At 35.4% G+C, this 21,154-nt stretch overlaps 1 protein-coding gene across 3 annotated transcripts in view; it reads right to left on the bottom strand.

Annotated features, from left to right (window-relative positions):
- The window catches only part of Vinc (vinculin), a 274,672-nt gene that overhangs the window by 237,788 nt on the left and 15,730 nt on the right, over positions 1–21,154 (bottom strand). For all 3 annotated transcript variants that reach the window (XM_090408245.1, XM_090408246.1, XM_090408247.1), the window contains exon 2: positions 14,637–14,744. In XM_090408245.1, coding sequence (XP_090264371.1) covers positions 14,637–14,744 — 108 coding nt within the window. The remainder of the gene's footprint in view (positions 1–14,636; positions 14,745–21,154) is intronic.

The raw sequence follows: 21,154 nt of genomic DNA, 5'->3' as shown, positions 1-21,154 counted from the left end.
TACTACATGAAAAAAATAACATCATTATTAATTTCCTATCTACAATTTTCCTCCAAATCAGTCTGTTACTTGTCAACACTCCAACATTATCAGATCTTATATATCTATCGTCTAAAGCACTTTGTACCATATCAATCCACCTATATCTTGGTCTTCCTCTGGGTAATTTTGCTGCCAACCTGGCAGAGAACACTTGTTTTGCTAATCTTTCTTCGCCCATTCTGTTTAAGTGACCATACCACCTGAGATTAGCTCTGCTAACGCATTCCTGGATGCTGACAATGTCAAGTTCTTTCCTAATATCCTCGTTTTTAATATGATACTGCCATTGATGCAATCTGCCTATAATCTTTCTCAGGACTCTCATATCTGTGGTCTCTAGTCTTTGGTCAAGTGTTTTGCTTCTGAACCAGCTCTCAGATCCATAAGTTAAAACTGGTTTGAACACTGTCTTGTATACAGCTAATTTAGTGTTCCGACTAATTTTTCTCTTATTCCATATGAATTCATTCAATTGAATTCCCACCATACCAGCTTTGCTCATTCTGTTGTCTATTTCTATATTTAATTTACCATCTTCAGTAAAAATCGTGCCTAAATAGCTGAAATGTTTTACTTGTTCCACAGGTTCTCCATTCACAACACAGTTGACAGTTTACATTTTCAATGATTCTGCCTATTTTCATTGTCTTTGTCTTTTTATTGCTGACCTTCATACCATATCTATTACAACAGCTATTCAATTTAGTCAGAGAATCTTGCAGACTTGTAGCAGATTTATTTAGAAGTATAACATCATCCGCATAAAGCAAAGAGCTGACATTAACATCTCCAATTTTGATATCATGTTTAATACTACTTTCCTTCATAATGTGATCCATATAGATAATGAATAACAGAGGGGATAATGTACATCCTTGTCTCACACCAGATTTAACATTAAACCATCTTCCTGTACTTCCTTCAATTTTAACTGCTGACTTACAACTCAAATAAAGACTAAGTATTGCTTGATATAATGCCCCATTGACACCATATAACTGCAGTGTATTGAATAGCTTCTCTCTTGGCACCTTGTCATATGCCTTTTCCAGATCGACAAAACTTAAATACAGATCTTTGTTATATTCCCATGCTTTCTCGACTATTATTTGTCGTAAAGTGAAGATCTGATCCTGACAGCCTCTATTTAGCCTGAATCCAGCTTGTTCTTCACCAAGCTTTTCTTCCACAATTCTTCTCAACTGTTTCTCAAGTATACTTGCATAGATCTTGCCAGGAACACTCAGTAGGGAAATACCTCTGTAATTCTCACATGCAGTTTTATTTCCCTTTTTATATATGGGTACTATGAGAACTCTACTCCAATCATCGGGAATTCGTCCCTCTGTCCAGGCTTTCTGAACTATGCAGTGCAGCCACTGTAAGACTCTTATACCACCATACTTCACCATTTCTGGTCGAATATCATCTACTCCTGCTGCCTTTCCACATTTCAAGCCTTTGATGGCTTTTTCTACTTCAAGTATGGATATGTATTCCTGACTGCATGCCTGGTCAGTGTTTTTTACCACTGTGCTGTCATCACTGCTTGTTTCATTTAGCAGTTTTTCAAAGTAATTACTCCATACTTCAAGGATATCTTTTTCTCCCGTTTTCATGTCACCTTTATCATCTCTAATTCCTTTTATAGCACTCTTTCCTCCATTCTTAAGCTTCTTCAACAACCTCCAGAATATTTTTCGACCTTCTTGATATTTATTTTCTATATTCTTGCCAAAGTCCTCCCATGACTTTTGTTTAGCTAGTTTTACACAGTGTTTAGCATTCTTGCATTTGTCTCTATATTCTCTAAGAGCACAAGCTGACTTATTTGACAGAAACTTTTGGTATGCTTTCTTCTTTTCCTTCACTGCCTCTTTAACTTCCTGTGTCCACCAGTGAGTTCTGATTTTTTTATCCTTATAGACAACCTCCCCACATGCCTCTCTGGCAGAATCAATCAATGTTTTTTCTTCAGAGTTTGCCACTGAATCTCCAAGGTTTGATTCCTGTTCTCAAACTCATTCATTTTTTCTTCAATAATCTTTGTGTATTTTAGTCTACAGCTCACATCTGAGAGCTGCTCAACTTTTATTCGCTTTAAAACTTTCTTACATGTTATTCTTTTCAATATGAAATTCAATTTTATCCTGCTCAAGACTAAATAGTGATCACTTCCAATTTCAAATCCTCTGTACACTCTGGTGTCCTGCACCAGGAAGAAAACATCGCTATCAACAATAACATAGTCAATGAGACTTTTCTTATTCCTAGCCTCTTATCTCCATGTGAATTTGTGCACATTTTTATGTTGGAACATGGTGTTAGTAATAACCAGTCCATGTCCTGAGCAGAAATCCAATAGATATTTGCCATTATTATTAGCTTTGCTCTTTTCTCCAAATTTTCCCAAAATATTTTTGTATGTCTCACAATCATTTCCTATTCTGCTATTTAGATCCCCAACAAGGACCAACTTTTCATTTTTCATTGTGTCAGTTGCTTTTTCTAAAGCCTCAAAAAATTCCTCCACTTCTATCTTAGTAGAACCTTCTGTAGGATCATAGGCACAAATAAGTCTCATTGTCCAGTTCCCCATTCTCATATTTGCCCACATTACTCTACTTGAGAGTGACTGCCATTCAAGAAGATTAGCTTCGTATTTTGTGTTGAATACTATGGCTACTCCTTCTTTTCCTTGATTGTCATTGCCTGAATATAACATTTTGTATTTATTGCTCAGAAAGATCTCACCAGTTTTGGTCTTTTTTGTTTCAGTCACCCCTATTATGTCGATCTGGTACTTATCTAATTCCTCAGCTAGCTCCATTTCTTTGCCATTCTGGCTTCTTATGGTGATAGTACCGATCTTTATTTGTGGTGATGTTGAGTTGGGGTGTGTTTTCAGATTTGTTCCAGTAGCTGACTTTTCGCTGTTCGCCCTGGTTCCCTGGCGAAAACAACGGGGGCCTTGTTTAACCGGGCGACGCCCCAGCCGGCATGAAATTTTGTCATGTTGTACCATCATTCTATATTTTGATTTAACCAATAAGAATACAATTTGGTCGGCTAAATCCCAAATTGCCAGCCCATCCTCATCCATTCAGTATCCAAGTAGATACCCAACAGGGTGCACTACGAGAAGGTGGGGATTGGACATTAGGTCAGAAGCCCTGGTCGGTTCTCCGCATTCCTTTAAAGGCTATGTGGAGGTCTCCTCTCAGTTATACAGCTTTGACCCTTAAGCACCCCACTACCAACTGTTATTTCTTTTGAGATCTTAAAGAAACTTAAGTATGTACCCTGTGTAGCTTCGTATCAAGTGCCTTAGTTTAAATGGATTTAGTCAATGAGCTAAAGATGTTAACGAAATGAAATGAAACAAAAATAATTACATGTTTATTAACCGCTGTCTCACAGAAAAGAGAAAACTTATTAAGATTCCATCTTTCCTTTTCACATATTAAGCTTGATGGCCAGTCAAGGCCAAGAAACTTGGCCTTATTCAAAACCTGCTTATGACAAAGTGGTTAATCCCATCAGCATTGCCTGTAAATTGCATGTACTCTTGCAAAAAAAAAGGCAGTATGCATTGACTCATACTGCTTTTTTTTTTCAGGAGGAAAAAGGCAGTATGAGACTGTACATATGAGACTAACTAGCCTACCTTCACTTGAAAAGCCCTGATAAACGTTCTTTGAATGCTAGACAAGATTCAAACCCAGGTCTTTCCAAGTGAAGGTCATTGTCAATACCAAACTAAGCTATGGAGGCTCTTACCTACTGAGATAGATTGTTAATTAAGAAAGTAAGCCTAAACTACTTTGTGAAAAAATTAATTGTTGTTATGAGTGAGTCAGAGTACTGTAGAAAATTATCACTGCTTGAGATTTTTTTAAATTTTCCATTACATTTTTTTTTAACTATGGCTTTTTTTTTAACTATGGCTTTTTCCAATACTATTGATGTTTAAAATAAAGCATTCCTCTAAGTAAAAGCCTAGTGATGTAATCTACTTCCTTTCTTTTTTATGTGCCTATCCACAAAAAGTTGTAAACATATTGTATATTCAGTACTGTGGATGGGCTAAGGATTTTATAACCTGATAACCTTGCTCAAGAGACTAAACAGTATTTTTTCAGATCTCCAGTTAGGTGGCTATTTCAGGTCTCCAGTTAGGTGGCAGTGGTGGTCTTTCAATGAAAATTATTTACCACATACAATTTATAATTAACTACAGAAATAGATTATTTCTGTATAAACTTGACAGTGTTAAAAATTTAGGTCACCTAGTTTTCATTATGATGTAGAAATACTAGAGAGGGTCTAAAGATGAATAACCAAAGTGATATCAGGACTCTGGAGTGTTGGTTATGAAGACCATTTGAGGGAATGTGGATAAGAGGAAAAGAGGAGTATGACAAAGACCTTCAAGTTAGTAAAGGATTCTATCAGATTAATACAGAAGGAATTATAAAAAAAGTGGATGTTAAGATAAGAGCTTCTTGTTCTTATCTTAACATCTGGAAGTTGTATAAAGATGTGGTGAAGAAGGGTGTGAGGACCAGATTTTTTACATGAAGAGTTGTTGGCAAGTGGAACTGTCAGAACACACTGTGAATGCAGAGATTGTAAATAACTTCAAAGTTCATTAAGTTGGACATGTTGCTGGTTGAGTGCGCCTCACACAATGAGTCTAATGACTCTATGGAGGTTTCCAAATAATAAAAAATATTTATTTTACAAACATTTCATCATATGCATCATACAAGGGTGGTCTGAATTCTCGGCCTCGACCATAGATGGCAACACTATCGGCAAGATTTTTTTTTCTAAGTTGGTACATCTGTCATAAGCATCCATGTGAAATTGCAAGTCATTCTATCGGGTAGTTTGTTTTATACAGCTGTCTGAAGCAAAAGTGTTGTCTGTATTCCTTGAAATGGATAAAATTGAGTATCGTGTGGTTATAAAATTCTTTGTAAAAGAAAGTTTAACACCAAAAGAAATTCATAAAAGTTTATGAGCACTCTTCTCCTTTGTTTCTGACAATTAAGAAATGGGCTGCCAAGTTTAAACGCGGCTGTACCAGCCTTGAAAATGATCCATGTGAAGGACATCCAAAAAGGGTAACAACACCAGAAATCATTGATCAAGTGCACAATATGGTATTGGATGACTGGTGAGTCAAAGGGCATGAAATTGCATAAACTACAGGCATTTCAAAACAATATGTAGGATATATTTTGCATGAAGAATTTCAAATAAAAAAGCTTTGCGCATGATGGGTACCGGGCTTGCTCACAGCAGATCCAAAACGCATTCGCATGAAAATCTCTGAACAGTGACTGGAGCGTTTTAACAAGAATAAAACTGATTTTGTGCGTCGATTTATTACTATGGATGAGACTTGAATTCACCATTACACACCAGAACCAAAGAGCAGTGAAAACAGTGGACAGAAGCCGGTTGTACAGTGCCAAAGAAGACAAAGTCGGTTCCTTCAGCAGGAAAGGTCATGTTATCGGTGTTTGGGATGCTAAATGAATTTTGTTTATTAATTATCTTCAAAAGGGTAAAACAATAACCGAGGAATATTAGTACGATCTTTGATCAAGAAAAAATTTGTGAGAAAAGACCAGTTTGCAGGAGAAAAAAATCATCTTTCATCAGGACAATGCACCTGCCCACAAAGGTGTTTTGGCAATGGGAAAATTAAGGAATCTGTACTATGAATTGTTTGAACATCCACTCTATTCCTCAGATTTGGCTCCCTCTAACTTTTATCTCCTCCCTAAACTAAAACTCTTCCTCACTGATCAGCGTTTTTCTTCAAATCAAGAGATAATTGCAGCTGTAGAGGGGTATTTTGCAGATCTCACTGAGAACTACAGTGACGGAATAATGGCGCTGGAGCATCGCTGGAATAAATGTATTAGTCTTAAGTGAGATTATGTTGAAAAATAAAAATAATTTTGAAATTATAAATTTTTTTCATTGATAGGCCGAGAAAATTTCAGACCTCCCTCATAAGACATCATTAGTGTGAATGAAGAACATCAGGTAAGGAATATGAACAATAAAACAGCACAGTGCATGTGCCAAATTTGTAAAGATTTGGCAAATGCCAAATCTGTACCTGCATTTTTTAAGTTAAAATTAGGCTGAAATGATAATTAATTAAATTAAGTCTAATTCAATATTCAGTAGAATCCGTTCATTGTGATCACGGATAATATTATCAATCGGTTACTGTTATCAAAATCAGTCGGTCTCCAAACACACCATTTAAAATTAATTAAAAATAATTCGTCTATTATAATCAAAGTTCTGTTTATTGTTATCAAAATCCTCTAATATGTTAACCTTTTGCATCTCAGAATTCTAAGAAATAAGGGTTAATCAGTTGAAAATTTGACAAAGAACATTTGTAAAAACCTGACTTTTTTTGTTAATCTTCCTTTAATCTTATTCTTTCGTAAATCTTAGATCTTCCAGGCAAATGCAGGGGGGGGGTGGTATAAATACAGTCTAATTATTGTGATTTTTCTAGTTTATTTTTGTGCTCTCTTTCGGTAAGTGAATTTGACTTTAAGTTCTCATTAAAACAGCCCTTAGCATTATGGCAGAAGCAAGTAAAAAACGTAAAGATTTATCTTTTCTAGAAAAGCAAAGATTTTTTTTTTTTTTGGAGTGTGAGTGTTATGATAAGTTGCCCAAAATGAGTCAGCTAATGTGGCTGTACATTTAAAAATTTCATAACCACTCTTGTGTAAGATCTTAAAAAACAAATCAAACATTGAAACTTCAGCTCTTACTAATGAGAAAATAGAGATCCCGATCTGGTAATGATACTCAAGTTGAATCAGTATTAAAACTTTGATTCAGTAATGTTCATGAAAAAGATACTTAGATTAATGGACCTTTGATGCATCAAAAAGCAGAACTTGTAAAAACAATGGGCAAAGAAAATTTCACAGCAGCTCATGGATGGTTTAACAGGTGGAAAAAGTGAGAGAATATAATATATTAGGGTATTCATGGTGAAGGAAAAAGTGCTGATTTTTTATCAGCTCATGCGTGGATTAAAACCGAGTGGCCAAATATTATTGCTGAATATTCTCCTGAGGATATTTACAATGCAGACGAAACAGGACTCTATTTTTGTGCAATGCCTGAGCATACTTATTTGTTTAAAAATGAAAATACTAAAGGATTTAAATCTTCAAAAGATCGAGTGACTGTTCTTTGTTGTGCTAATATGAAAGGTGAGAAAACAAGACCTCCTAATGATTGGAAAAAGTGGAAATCCTCAGTGTTTTAAAGGTGTCAAAAGTTTGCCTGTTGACTACTGTTCTAGTGCAAATGCTTGGATGACTAATGACATTTTCAACAATTGGTTAGTTAAGTAGGTTCTTAAAGTGAAAAATTGTCTTGTTAGTAGACAACTGCACTGCACACAAAGAATTTATCGTTAAAGAATATCAAAGTAATTTTCTTGCCTTCGCACACTACATCGTTAATTCAGCCATGTGACTAAGGCATCATAAAAGTTTTTAAAGCTTATTATTGCAGGGAAGTTCGTGTAAGAATTATAACTCAACTTGATTATATAAAAGACCAATCTGATGCAAGTGCAATTGCAAAAAAAGATTTCCCTTCTTGATGTACTGCATTTGGTAGCAATGTCATGGAAGCAAGTTTCAGAGAAGACTATTGAAAACTGCTTCCAAAATGATTGATTTTTTAAGACAAACTCTGAAACCCCTTCTTCCGAAGAATTTGAATATATTACAAATGAAATTTTTGATAAAATCCCAGACGGTGTGTCAAAAGAAGAATTTGAAAATTGGTTGGATATTGATAACACCTCAAAGTGGTGGCTACAATGACAGTGTAAGGAATATGTCAAGTTGCTTCCAATGAGAACTTTAAACTAATAGAAGAAAGTGAATCTAATACAAGTATAGAAGAACAAATTAGAAGCTCCTCCAATCAATGCAAGAAGCTCTAAGAATACTTTGTTGCAGTGTGCAACATAGAGTAACAAACTTTGAAAGGCATTATGAGTATGAGCAATTTATTCATGAACTACTATATTCAAAGACACGACAGACAACACTAGATAAGCATTTAAAACAAATTTTATGTTGTTGCTTATTAAAAAGTGTTTATAACAATAAATTGAAATAAACGATGCAATTTTTTATATCCTTTGCTTAATGTTATCGAAAAGCGACTGTCCCAAAATTATCACAATAAGCGGCATATACTGTATTTAACACAACTGAGTATAACAATTTCTCAAACTTTTGGGATGGTAAGGCAGTTGTTGCAATTAAGATTTGATCTATGATATAGAGCTTCAGTACTTTCTTTGAATACACTTTCATATCTGTACAAAGATCTATGCTAAAGAGCTTCATGTTTTCCCATTGGATTCTATGGTTTGCATTTTCAATACCATGCTGTGCCAGGCCAGATTTATGTTGTTTGGTGAGCCAGATGTGGTCTTGATGTTCAGAAATATGTTTAAAGACTGATCTTCCTGTTTGCCTATAGTATGACAGATTGCATAAACATGGGAGCACTCCCATGCATACTCCAGGTAGCACTATTGTTGAGAGTTTGTCATTTTGAGAGGATAACAGATTATGAATTTGGTTAACAGGTTTGAAGAGAGAGATAAGTTGGTATTTTTTTATAATCTGTGCTACTCATTCAGAGATACCTTTGATGTAAAGAGTTCTTGTTCTGGATGTGTTTTGAAATGGTGTTAACTATATTTTTGTGTTGGATTTCCAATTAATGTTTGAATAACCCTTTGAAAGGATAAATCCTGAATGCTCTGGTAACTAAGGATTTTTATGATGCCATATTTCTAAGATGGGTGGGATGCTGATGTACTGTAAGGCAAAGTATTTGTAAAATAAATATTTTTTACTGTGACACATGTATGAATATTTAATTAAGCTTGTATATGGTCACATGGAAAATCCAGCCAGGGTGCACTTATTTCAACACCTTTTGTGCTTTCTTCCCACCTTCACACACCTCCTTCCCTATATGCTAGCACATGTAGGGATTATCTATGCTGGCAATTTTACAGGAATATTATTTTTTGCAAACATTCTCATGCTCAACGTCTGTCAAAGATTTCACGATTCTAGAGTTTCATGTACCTAATAAGGTTCAGTACCCTAAGAAGAAGTGGCCTGGGCAAAATTAAGCAGATGTGTTTGTTGATAATAATATTTGTTTATACTTTGGGGGGTAATTCCTACAGAGGAAGAATCTACCACAATTTTCTTTCTTTTATTTATATTTTTTAGCAAGTTGATTGTTAAAAATTTCCCAGCACATCCCTGGAAAGTATACTGTTCACTAGTGAAATATGAAAATACATTAGAAATGCCACAGCTATAATTCTTTTGTTTTGAATTTTGAACTTTTATCAGGGTTAATATATATTGTGATAATTTCCACTCCAACCAAGAAATTATAGTGATGAATTAACCCATGAGTGATATTAAGCATCTTAAAAGCACTGTAAACATTTTAATATGACATATGCTATTTTTTATGTACCTCATTCTGTTTGCCAAAAGACGATGTGGGAGTTTCACTTCCATATATCTAAGCTCAAATACACCCTCTGTCCAAAAAGAAACCGAACTTTTGATAGGAAAAAAAACACAGGCCAATTATAATTATTCAAATCATTTTATTTCAATCAATATACTCTCCCTCAGCTTCGATACAACATTTAACACAGTCAATTAAATCATTAAATTAGTTTTTTTAATTGTTTTTTTTTTGGATACTGTTGAGGGTCATGGTTACTGCCGCTTGAACTTTATGGTGTCGAATCGCTTTCCTTTCATCGGCAAATGAAAGCAGGGGAAGAGAAAGAAGTCACAGGGTGCTAAATCAGGTGAATACAGCAAGTGACCAACACACAAACTTGGTTTTTGCTCAAAAACTGTCTCACGATGTTTGAACGATGAGATGGTGATTTATCAAGCAAAAAGTGACCAGCTGCCTGCATCACGATATTCATACCGTACGCGACGAATTCTCGCTATCAATCGCTTCAAAACTTTGAGATAAAACTCACCATTGACTGTTTGGCCAGGTGGAACGAATTCTTTGTGGATAATGCCTTTGAAATCATAAAAACAAATCAGCATTGTCTTTACTTTTGACTTCTCCAAGCAACTTTTTTTTCGGATGCCTCTCTTCTAGTGGTCTCCACTCAGCACTCTGGTGCTTTGTTTCGGGCTCATACTCAAAACACCATGTTTCATCACCAGTAATGATCGTTTCAAGGAAGTTTGAATCCTTATGAGCGGTTTTAATTAGGTCCTTGCAGTGTTCAACTCGATACATTTTTTGGTTCGTCGGTCAACTTGTGGGGAACAAATTGCAAATTCAATTTACGAAGGTCCAAACTCTCAGTCAAAATGTTGTGCACAGTTGATTTTGGAATCCCCAATTCATCTTCAATCGATCGCATGGACAACTTCGGATTTTCTTGGATGAAATCATGCACCTTTTGGATGTTAACTTCGCTCAGTCCAGTTTTTGGACGGCCCGGCTTTTCGTCATCCTCAAGTGTCTCACGACCACTTTGAAATCGCTTAAACCAGTGCTTCCCAAATTGTGGGCTGCAGCTCCCTTGGGGGCTGTAGGTTTTGTTGAGGGGGGGCCATGAAATAATGAAAACAAATTAAAAATCTGTTAAGACTAAGTAGATTTTTTTTTCTTAAAAGAAACATATTTAATTTTTATTATTTCTTTTTTTGTTATTTTTTTATATTTTAATGGAAAAAAATCACACATTGGTGCGGATTCACAAATATTGCTTCCTGCATATTTCGGCGCTTAATGAATATTAGTAAATATATGCTTATTCATATAAGTTTCATTTCAAAGCAGAAATTTAAGAATTGCAGTTTCAAATATTTCACCTGATACTGGTGTAGCAGTATTGAAACACATCCATCACATTAAATTCTTATTAAGCTTCTTTTATTTTTTTAATTCTTTCTTTATTACTAATCGTTTTACATTTCATGTGCTTGTATTGCAAATGTACAATAACAATATATCTATCTATATAAAAATATGAGATAATGTGTATGTAAGATGTAATATTTGCAATATTCACTGCGTATGTTTTGTATTGAATATAAATATTATAATAATATGTCTATATTACGATCTTTTTTCGAGGGGGCCATGAAATATTTTAATTTTTCCAAAGGGGGCCCTGACATCTAGAAGTTTGGGAAGCATTGGCTTAAACCACTCATAAACTTGAGTACAGGATAAGCATTCATCACCATATGCTTTTTGAAGCATTTGATGCATCTTGGGAAAACATTTATCAAGTTTAACACAAAAGTCAATCGCAGTTCTCTGTTTGAAACTCATTTTCCTGACCATTCGTCAAAACACACTGTCACTGGTTGGCACTATAACTCGGCTTCTAATGAAACAAATGTCATAAACAGTTGACACAACACTAATGAAGGTTGCTGCTTTTGCCAACAAAAAGATATAACAAGTGGCACCACTAGTTTCTTCTATTTTCGAAAAGTGCGGTTTCTTTTTGGATAGAGGGTGTATTTTACTGAGCATTTTTTTACCATTGTTAATCCACAGCTACAGCTTTGATTACCACTGCAATTAGTATCACGTGTCATCTTACCAATAAATTGCAATCTGGGATCTAGGGATGATGATGATGATGGGGGGGACAGAGATTTGAAATTTAGAGGACATATTGCAAGAGATGGCAAAATAGCTCAGAGGATGTTGAAGTGAATGTTGAAGAACACATCGACAAGTAAAGATAAGCAAGTTATTATCCTTCTCTATTTGGCAACATGTTGACTACTGCGCACAAATTTAGTCATCTGCATTTCTAGGGTGGAGAAATTCAGAGATGAAGCTTGTGATGGATCTGTGGAATGTTCCCTATGAGGATAGACTGAAAGTAAGTGGGTTGCAGAGTTTTGACAGATGGAGGAGAGGAGTATGGTAGAAATCTATGACAAGAAAAGATAAGGAGGTTATTATCCCTCTTTATAAGGTTATGATTTGGTGATATGTTGACTACAGTGCACAAACCTGCATTTCTAGGTGACCAGGAGGTGGTGGAGAGGATTCAAATGAATTCAAAGATGAGTGACCAAGCTTGCGACAGATCTGTGGAATGTTCTCTATGAGGATAATTTGAACATTTAGCTGACAGGTGGAGGAGAGGGAATATGAGAGAAATTTATAAGTTACTCAACAGATTCTATGAGACTGGCACAAAAGAAATTTTTCAATGCATGGGGAGCAGGGGGAAAACAAGGGGGGTTACACCTGGAAGTTGTCTAAGAGTGTGGTTAGTAAGGATATACAGACTAAGTTCTTTCCTTGGAGAGTGGTGAATGAGTAGAATGAATTGCTACTTGTTGGTTTACTTATACAACAAAAATCGGCTTTTCCTTTTTTAGGAAAAGCTGATTATTTATCTGTCCTCTCCAATGATTGAAGAAACTCCTCTACTTTTCCTTAGTAGAACCTTTGGGATTGTAGACATAAGTCTCATAACTAATTTTTCGCTCAAAATTTGCTCATATCACTTTACCTGAAATTAATCTATTAATTAATCAATGCATGAGTTAGTGTTATATACACTACATACCAGGAGCGAATATTCTGGGTGTACTAGATGTGCTGTGCACATCCATGGAATAGCAATATCACTGATATTATATTTTTGCATTTATTCCCATTAAAGACTCTCCTAATTGTTTTCTGGAGTCATGTGATTCCTAAAATTAAACACAATATAATAATGCTTCATGAAGAGACACTTTTCAATACTAAAACATTGCATCACATTCACGTTAATAGCCCAGGTGTGCAGTCACAAATACATACACCTTTGAGCCCTTTGAACAGATAGCACAGTGGGTCAAATTCTCAGAAGGTGAGGCAGGGTGAGAGCTGAGAAAATAGCACCTAGTGGCTGTGATTGGTTATTGTGTCTGACACATGCATGCAGCATAGTCTGCAGGAGAGGAGTGTTGTTCCATTCGTTCGAGTGATAAACAAAGCTACTTGTTTTTCATGCTTGTGCAGTACAGCTGTTGAGGTTAGAAAGTGTTTTAATGGTAGTCTTTGGAAACAAGATATGTAGTAAAAATGTATCTATTCCTGAATAAAAATGAATACTTCTGTGTATTAAAAGTTGCTGATCTACAACAAAATACTAGCATGTGTGAGATATTTATTATCTAAATAAAAAAAAAGTAATAAAAATAAATAAATAAAATTAATGAATGTAGGATTCCTAAAAGTGCAGATAATTCAAATAATGATTGGATATTATGTATCCTATTATTACGTAAAATGTATACTGAGTCTCAGTAAACAGAAGAAAATTCTTAGAAAACAAAGTGAAATATACATAAACCAGAGAAATACACATAACATGCACAACAAATTTTACGAGATAATATGCTGCGCCATTCAACTACATGTATTCCTGCCACGCCTAAATGAATCACCTGATCAACATTATTTGTTCATTGGATTAGCCTCTCCCTATAGTTTTTATCTGAACTACTAAATGTATGTAGTGGCTGTTTATTATTGATTAGTTATTTATACTTCACAAGCAAATCTTCCCCTCTCCTCATAATTTTTTTTTTTAATTATGCCATCATAAATTCACTTATTCATGGCTGGACTTAATAGGATCACATACTATTCACCCTACTCAGCAACTTATAAGATACATATGTCACAAATGTCAATTATTAATAATTCGTTTGCCATTAATGAAAATATTTCTGCTCACACTTATTCTTTTCTTTACATTTTCCATTCTCACATGACTTATTAATGATGGTTCACATATTTATACCTATGAGTAATTCAAATATACCAACCAAATATTCCTTCAAAATTTCCTTCATTATTGTTTTCTAATATATTTAAAAACAAACACATTTTTACAATTAATTGACAAATTAAAGTATTCAAAGTTATCCTACAGTTAATTGCATTGGACCAATTAAGTTGAGCGCTGATGCGCTATGCACTCTTAAAATTTACATATATCGATAAAAATGCAGTCAAATTGACATGAATTTTGTAGTGGGGGTTGCATAAGCCACATGACAGCACACCTAATTGAAATGGGCACACGACGCCACTGCTACACAAATACATACATGTGTATGTGATATCAGTAAATGTGCAAAATTTTCTTAAGGCATGGGGGAGAGGGTCTATAGGCTTGAATTTTTCCTAACAAGTGGATATTTGTTAGGAAATATCCACATTATCTATCAACATGTTATCATCCTATAACAAAAATACAATAAAATGATGAAAATGACTGATCTATGTTCATCATGTTAGTGTATAAGTAGTGTACTGATCTGACAGAGAGGAGAATCCATTCTGTTTTACCTTTTCTTCTTCACATATGCTACTGATATATATGTATTTTTCTGCAAAGTACACTTATGAAATCCAGAATGAAAATCCAAAAAAGTCAACTTTTTTTTCCTACTAATTAGATTTACCTTTATTAAATTAGTTACGGCTTTGCTGACAGCTTGGACAGGTCTAGAGAGATCTGGCATAGCATTTCCATCTTCGGCTTCTTCATGGAGAATTACTAGCCTAGACACCTACATAAATATGAAGACACTTTTAAAACCATATAAAATATTTATTTTTATACAATATTCTATTTGATCTTTGATCACAGAAATGCATATATTCAAATACAATATAGCCAGATTATTATTGCATTTTCAAATTGAAGAAAAATAGTTTGCTATTTGTTTTGTTATTAAAAATATTTACAGTTTAGACTAAGAAAACTACCCACTTTCATTTTGAAAATTGAATCATATTATAATCTTATGAGAATTCATAAATTGAAAACTTTCATAAATTCAAAAAAAAATTCAAAAATTTATTTTTTGTTTAAAGAAATGGTAAGTGATGAGACTCACTGAGGTTATTTTTAACCTCAGTATTTCAATTATATATAAATTATCCATGGTTAATTTTGCTACTACTAGAACTTTCACATATTTTACCCTTCTTTTACACAATATTTATTTATTTACATTATATGTTCTTATTAATAAGATAAATAATAAAAAGGGGTAAAGAAAAGTTTTCCCTAATGGAAAACAACAACAAATAAATAAATAATGTGTGTGTGTGCGTGCATGCTGAGTTCCTGTCTCTTCTTTATCTGTATTCATTAACAACTCCATATTATGGCACCTCATTCATTCCATCTCTGTTAATGCTACTACCGATACTAGTAGTAATGAAGTGTGTTCATCTGTCATCATGAAAAACAAATGTCAAACAATGTCTACACCCTTTAGCCAACTGCCACATGTATTGGCTCAGTATTATCATCATTATTTTCTTCTGGAAAGTTCTGCAAAAGTAAAGCAAAACAGCTTGAACAATCTCTGAAGTGGTATTCAGTTTATAATAGTAGCATCCAAAATAATATTAAAAATAGTGGGCCAGTACTCTTAAATTTCCATGTTAATTATACTGAAAGAGGTTTAAAGGAATATTAAATTGCGGGTCTGGTTGGCCGAGTGGTTAGCGTATCTGCTCTCCAGCCAAAACGTTGCAGGTTCGAATCCTGCCATGGACATGGATGTTTGTGATTGTCTTTGGAAATACCAGTGGTGGTCGGCAGTAAATTGTAGTTGTGGTCAGTTTGTGATTGAATGGTGGAGACAGAGTTGTAGAGCAGGTGCCGTCCCTCGATGAGTCCTTGGACTCCCTGGAGGTGTCAAATAATAATAATAATAATAATATACAGTTTTCTGAGGATAATGCAAAGTTGGGGAGAACTACAAGGAATAGAGAAGATGTAACTTTATGGGAGGATATGAATAGACCAAGTGGAATTGCCAGTTCAATGCCACATAGCATAAGATTTTAAAATATGGCCACATGGTCCTGACCTGGGAGGAGGCTAAATGTGTGGAATTTTCAGTTGAGGGGAAGGGGGGAATATGTGGAATTACAGGGCTGGTAAGTATTACAAGCTCAGCAGATTGATTGGATCAGTGCAATAGCATGTGAAACTGCAAGGGCTGGATGTTGATAATACATGGGAAGTGGTAAAGGTGTGTTTGAGGGAAGCAATGGCAGACTGTATACTTAGAGTCAGGAGAATTAATCAAGTGGGAGTTAAATAGATGAATATCAAGCTGGAGCTGCAAAAAAAAAAAAAAAAAAAAAATGTGGCAGGAATTCAAGGAGAAAGGTGACCAGCAGGCACATGAGCAGTACAAAGCACAGGCCAGAAGGGTAACCAGTGTGGTAAGAAAGTCAAAAGCAGAATGTGAAAGGAAATTAGCAGTGCAGCCCAAAGATAATTCCAAACAGTTCTTTTGATATGCTGCAAGTAAAAGGAAGAATGTTTATGGCAGAATGATTTCATTGAATACTGATGGTAGGGAGGTTACTGAATCAATTGAAATAATAGAATTACTAAGTGAACACTTTGCAAAAGTATATCATCCAGGTAAGATATTGCAGTAACAAGAGAAGCAAAAGCTTATATGGAACTGAGGTAAATGAACTGGAGGTACAAAGCATATTACAGAACCTTGATGTGAATACAGCTATGGGATTAGATGGCATACCAGCTCAAGTTTTACTTGAAGATGCCAGGGAATTATAAGTGCCTTTGATCACATTGTTTAATCTAAGTCTCAGCTCTGAGTTAGTGCTAAGGTGGAAATGGTTCCATTGCATAAAGGAGGCAGGCTTCAAGACTGATGTAGCAAATTACCAACCAATCAGCAAATTAGAAGTTATCAGGATACTGGAGAAGTTGGTCAAGAGCAAAATATAGGGATGGCTAGATGTAAATGGGATACTGTATGATGGACAACACATTTTTGTGAAGGATAGGTCATGCCTCAATAACTTACATTTTATAATTAAGGTAATGGGTTTACAATGATACTGTAGAGTACGTCTCTGTCTACGTCCACCATCTGAAGGAAAATATTTATACTGGTGCATATATTTGCAGCCAATGTGTCACATGATCTATGTCCTACTAGGGATAGTAAAAAGCAGGAAGCGTGCATACCAATCATCAGTCATGAAAACTGCTGGATGTTTCCTTAAGACCTTGCAGTAGTACAGAAAGCATTTTTTTTTCTCTTCCTGCATGTAACAAATTTTAATTCTCAGACATGGTACACAGTAAAGCAATAAATATAATACATGAAGATACATGAACAGGCTCATTATATTAATTGTTCAAAACTTTCATACAGCAAGAGCAACCACCAAAATGGGATGTGCAATTACCTAGTGCCTGGGTGTGCACCCTCATTTCAAAAAATATCATGCAATGACTAAATTTTGAAAGGATGATGGAAGTGATGCAGAACATTCAGTATATCATCCATAAAAAAATACTTCTATAAAAATACTGTGCCCGATTTTCAGTAAAATATAAGTGTCATGTTTTTAAAACAATAGCCTAAAGTTGTGCATGTTATTTTTTAATTTAAACTATCAAAGAAAATGTAAAAATCAGTCAGCAAGTCTGTTTTCCCAGCAGTGAAAAGATTAAATCATTCCCTATATTACCAATGTGCAAATTAAATCTAAGTGGCTCAAGAGTCCTATAATACACCACTAGTCACCAGCATTTTCCTGGATTCCCTACCCACGTGCTATTCTTTGATGTCTGTTCATCACCATCTCTGTTATTCTCTTATTCATATCCATTACCATTTGCTCTGATTACCAGCTTCACATCCATTCCCACTACTCCAATGCATGTAACAGTTCCATTTGATATCCTATCAAATGCTTTTGCAAAGTCTAGCAGTATTACTGCATTAATGATGTGTATAGAGACATAAGAAGTGAATTAATGTTTCAAATGTCAGAAGAAAAAAAAAAAATTAATGCAATTTAAGTTTACAAACATGTATATGCAATAAATATAATAAATGGAGAATACTGCACAAAATGTGTCATGTTCTTTTTATTACTCTAAAAGCTTTATTAAATAAAACTTTTAGAATAATTTTGATGAACATTTTCTTATATAAACCTCTAAAAATCTTGGTTTTCTATTTGATTCAAAATTTTACTTGACTACACAATTCTTAACACTTGATAAATCCTAAATACTCCAATTTTAGTATGCTGTTCTCTCATTTGGGATGGCACACAAAAAAACCTCCATGACATGCTGTCCAGAAGAGGGGAAATCCACTTAACAGTAACCCTCTCTATTAGAAACTCCCTCTAATTTCAGGGAGTATTTTCATTGGCACTTGAAAAAGTGCCAATGAAAATTGGGGCTGCTTCACTAAACTGGGTAGTACTACCAATTTCTCCACTTGCCTCAAATTAAGTAGGAACACAACCAGCTGCTAGCCAACATCACAGTTCAGCTCAAACTAATTGAAACAACTTCGCTCCTCTCCCTCGTGTTTCAATCTATCTAACTCTGTTATTTGGAACTGCCTTCCACATACTGCTTTCTCCCTGGACTATGAGTTTAAATTTTTCAGGAAATGACAATGTATACTAAAATATTAATTAAAAAACTTTAATCAATAAACCTTCCTATATTTCGGCAATGTTACATTGCCATCTTCAGGGAACATAATATGTGCACACAGGCACTAAAACTAAACAAATATGGCTGAAGAAAACAACTCAAGTCGGTCCTAGAGTCCTAAAGGTGCCCCCCCCCCCAGTAGGCTAAATTGGGTGATCTTGGCTGTTGTTCTTAGAATGCAAGCTTCCCATATATTTGGGGGAAGTCTCATGCATCCAAATTTGTTGAGGTTTGTGGAATTTTTTTTTAGAGCTGAGACTGATTGCAGGAATAATTTTCATATTTATACTTGCTGCAGTGTAGTAAAGTGGATTTCTTCCAGCATATTTTGTGGCAGGTGTCCAAAGCATGGTCAGCAAGTCCTGAGTGGCTGTATCAGATATAGTCGTCATGTTCAGATATTCTGATATTAGCTGTCCTGCCTGTTAGTCCATAGTAGGACAGTTTGCAACTACAAGGGACCCGGTATACTCCAGGTAGGTCTAGGGAAAATGGCTGGTCTTTGGTGGAGTGGATAAGGGATGCCAATTTCTTATGTAGTTTGTAACAGATAGGCAGGTCATATTTTTTTAGGATCTTTGTGAGCTTTTTAGATGTGCCCCAGTTATATGGAATGGTGATAGATTTAGTGTAATCTCTGTTAAGAAAAGGGGGGGGGGGGGTTGTGGATAACTGGTTTTAATATTTTCTGGATTTTTGGGGGGTTGTAGCCATTGGCTAAGAAGGTGTGAAGGATATGGTTAAGTTCAGTAGTTAGGACATTGTTGTCTGAACAGATTAATTTAGCCCTGTTATATAGGGTTGTTTTATAATCCCATAAGAATTACCTGGACTACAACCTTCAGCTTTTTTAAGAAATGCATTACCAGATTCCTTCTTTCTCCCTAATCATAAGAGTTGTGACTTTTGATAGGTATGTGTAGGTGGCGTAATATTAAATTTTTTTTTTTCTGGAAACAAGATATCCAGAATATCTTTAGTTTCAGTTTTTATGTTACTATTATTATGTGACACCTCCAAGGAGTCTTTGGACTCCTTGGAAGTGTCACATAATAATAATATGACTGATTAGGTATGACTGTGGTGAAATGAGGTGGAGAGCAAGGATTATGAATGATATGCTGGCTGAAATGTGTGAGGAGATGGGAGTACAGTTTGTTAATGTGTGGAATGAGTTTGAGGGACTGCATTCGAGTGGTTATGGTGTGAGTCACTTGGAGAGACTGCTGCTGGAAGGTAGAGAAGTGAATAGAGAGAAGGAATCAGATCAAGAGGGGAGTGATGTGGAAGAGCAGGAGAGTAAGACAGGAGAGATTGAAAAAGTAGATATGAATGGGGAAGTGAGTGATATGAGTATAGAAAATGAGAGAATAGGTGTGCAAGAGGAGCAGGGAAATGGGGAGGCTCAGGGTGGACAGGGGTACAGAGCATGAGAAAAGTGGATTGCTCCAAGAGGAGGTAAGAGCATGTGTAGGCAGGAAAGGAATGGGATGACAAGGGATCAAGAGAAAACAGTTGGAATCAAAAAGGGTTCTAAAATGAAGAAGCAGAAAGGGAAATGGCCCCAGTCTAGTATGGAGAGATCACATCGAGTGAGTGGTATCAGTGAAACTAGCCGTAGATCCAGAAATGAGCTGTTGTGTTTGTATACCAATGCTAGAAGTATAAGAAACAAGACAGATGAAATGGTTGCACTAATTGTGTCTGTTCTTCCAAAGATTGTCGGAATAAGTGAGACATGGTTGGAAGAGGATGACATCCTGAAAGGAATAGAGATGGAAGGGTATGATGTGTTTCGTGAGGATAGAAGGGGTAAAAAGGGAGGAGGAGTGCTATTGATGATAGAGAAAGAGTTATGTTCATACAAAGTAGAGATGCAAGACGGATATAGTGCCAGTGGTTTTGAGGCAGTATGGTGTGAGATAGAGGTGAATGGAATCAAATACTTGGTGGGATGTTGTTATAGCCCAGGTAATGTGGATGTGGTGATAGTGAAATGTATAATCAAAATAGCCAAGCAAATAAGAAAAGGGTGATCATTATGGGTGATTTTAATTATGGCAATATAGACTGGAATGATGAGATAGCAACTGGAAGTAAAGAAAATGAGTTTCTTGAGTTTATGAGGGATAACTACCTCAGACAGTATGTAACAGAGGGCACATGAGGATTAAGGGCATTGGATTTGGTCATCCCATCAGAGGATGTAATTATAAATAAGATGTCAAATCATCCACCAGTTGGTAAGAATGAGTATGAGGTGATTACCTGGGTGGTTGCCAGCAGTGCAAGGACCCCTGTGAGAAAAGGGTATATGTGAAACTACAAGTGGGGGGGGGGGTGATTATGAAGAGCTCAGGAGACAGCTTGCAGGAGTAGCATGGAATGAGGAGTTAGCTGGAAAAGAGATCAATGCAGCTTGGGGGATTTTCAAAAACTATCTAGCAGATGCAA

The sequence above is a fragment of the Typopeltis vanoorti genome, chromosome 18 (assembly GCF_054136105.1).
Source record: "Typopeltis vanoorti isolate ZY-2024b chromosome 18, IOZ_Tvanoo_1.0, whole genome shotgun sequence".
In the NCBI taxonomy this organism is placed as follows: Eukaryota; Metazoa; Arthropoda; class Arachnida; order Uropygi; family Thelyphonidae; genus Typopeltis; species Typopeltis vanoorti.
This window is presented reverse-complemented; position numbering and strand designations above follow the sequence as displayed.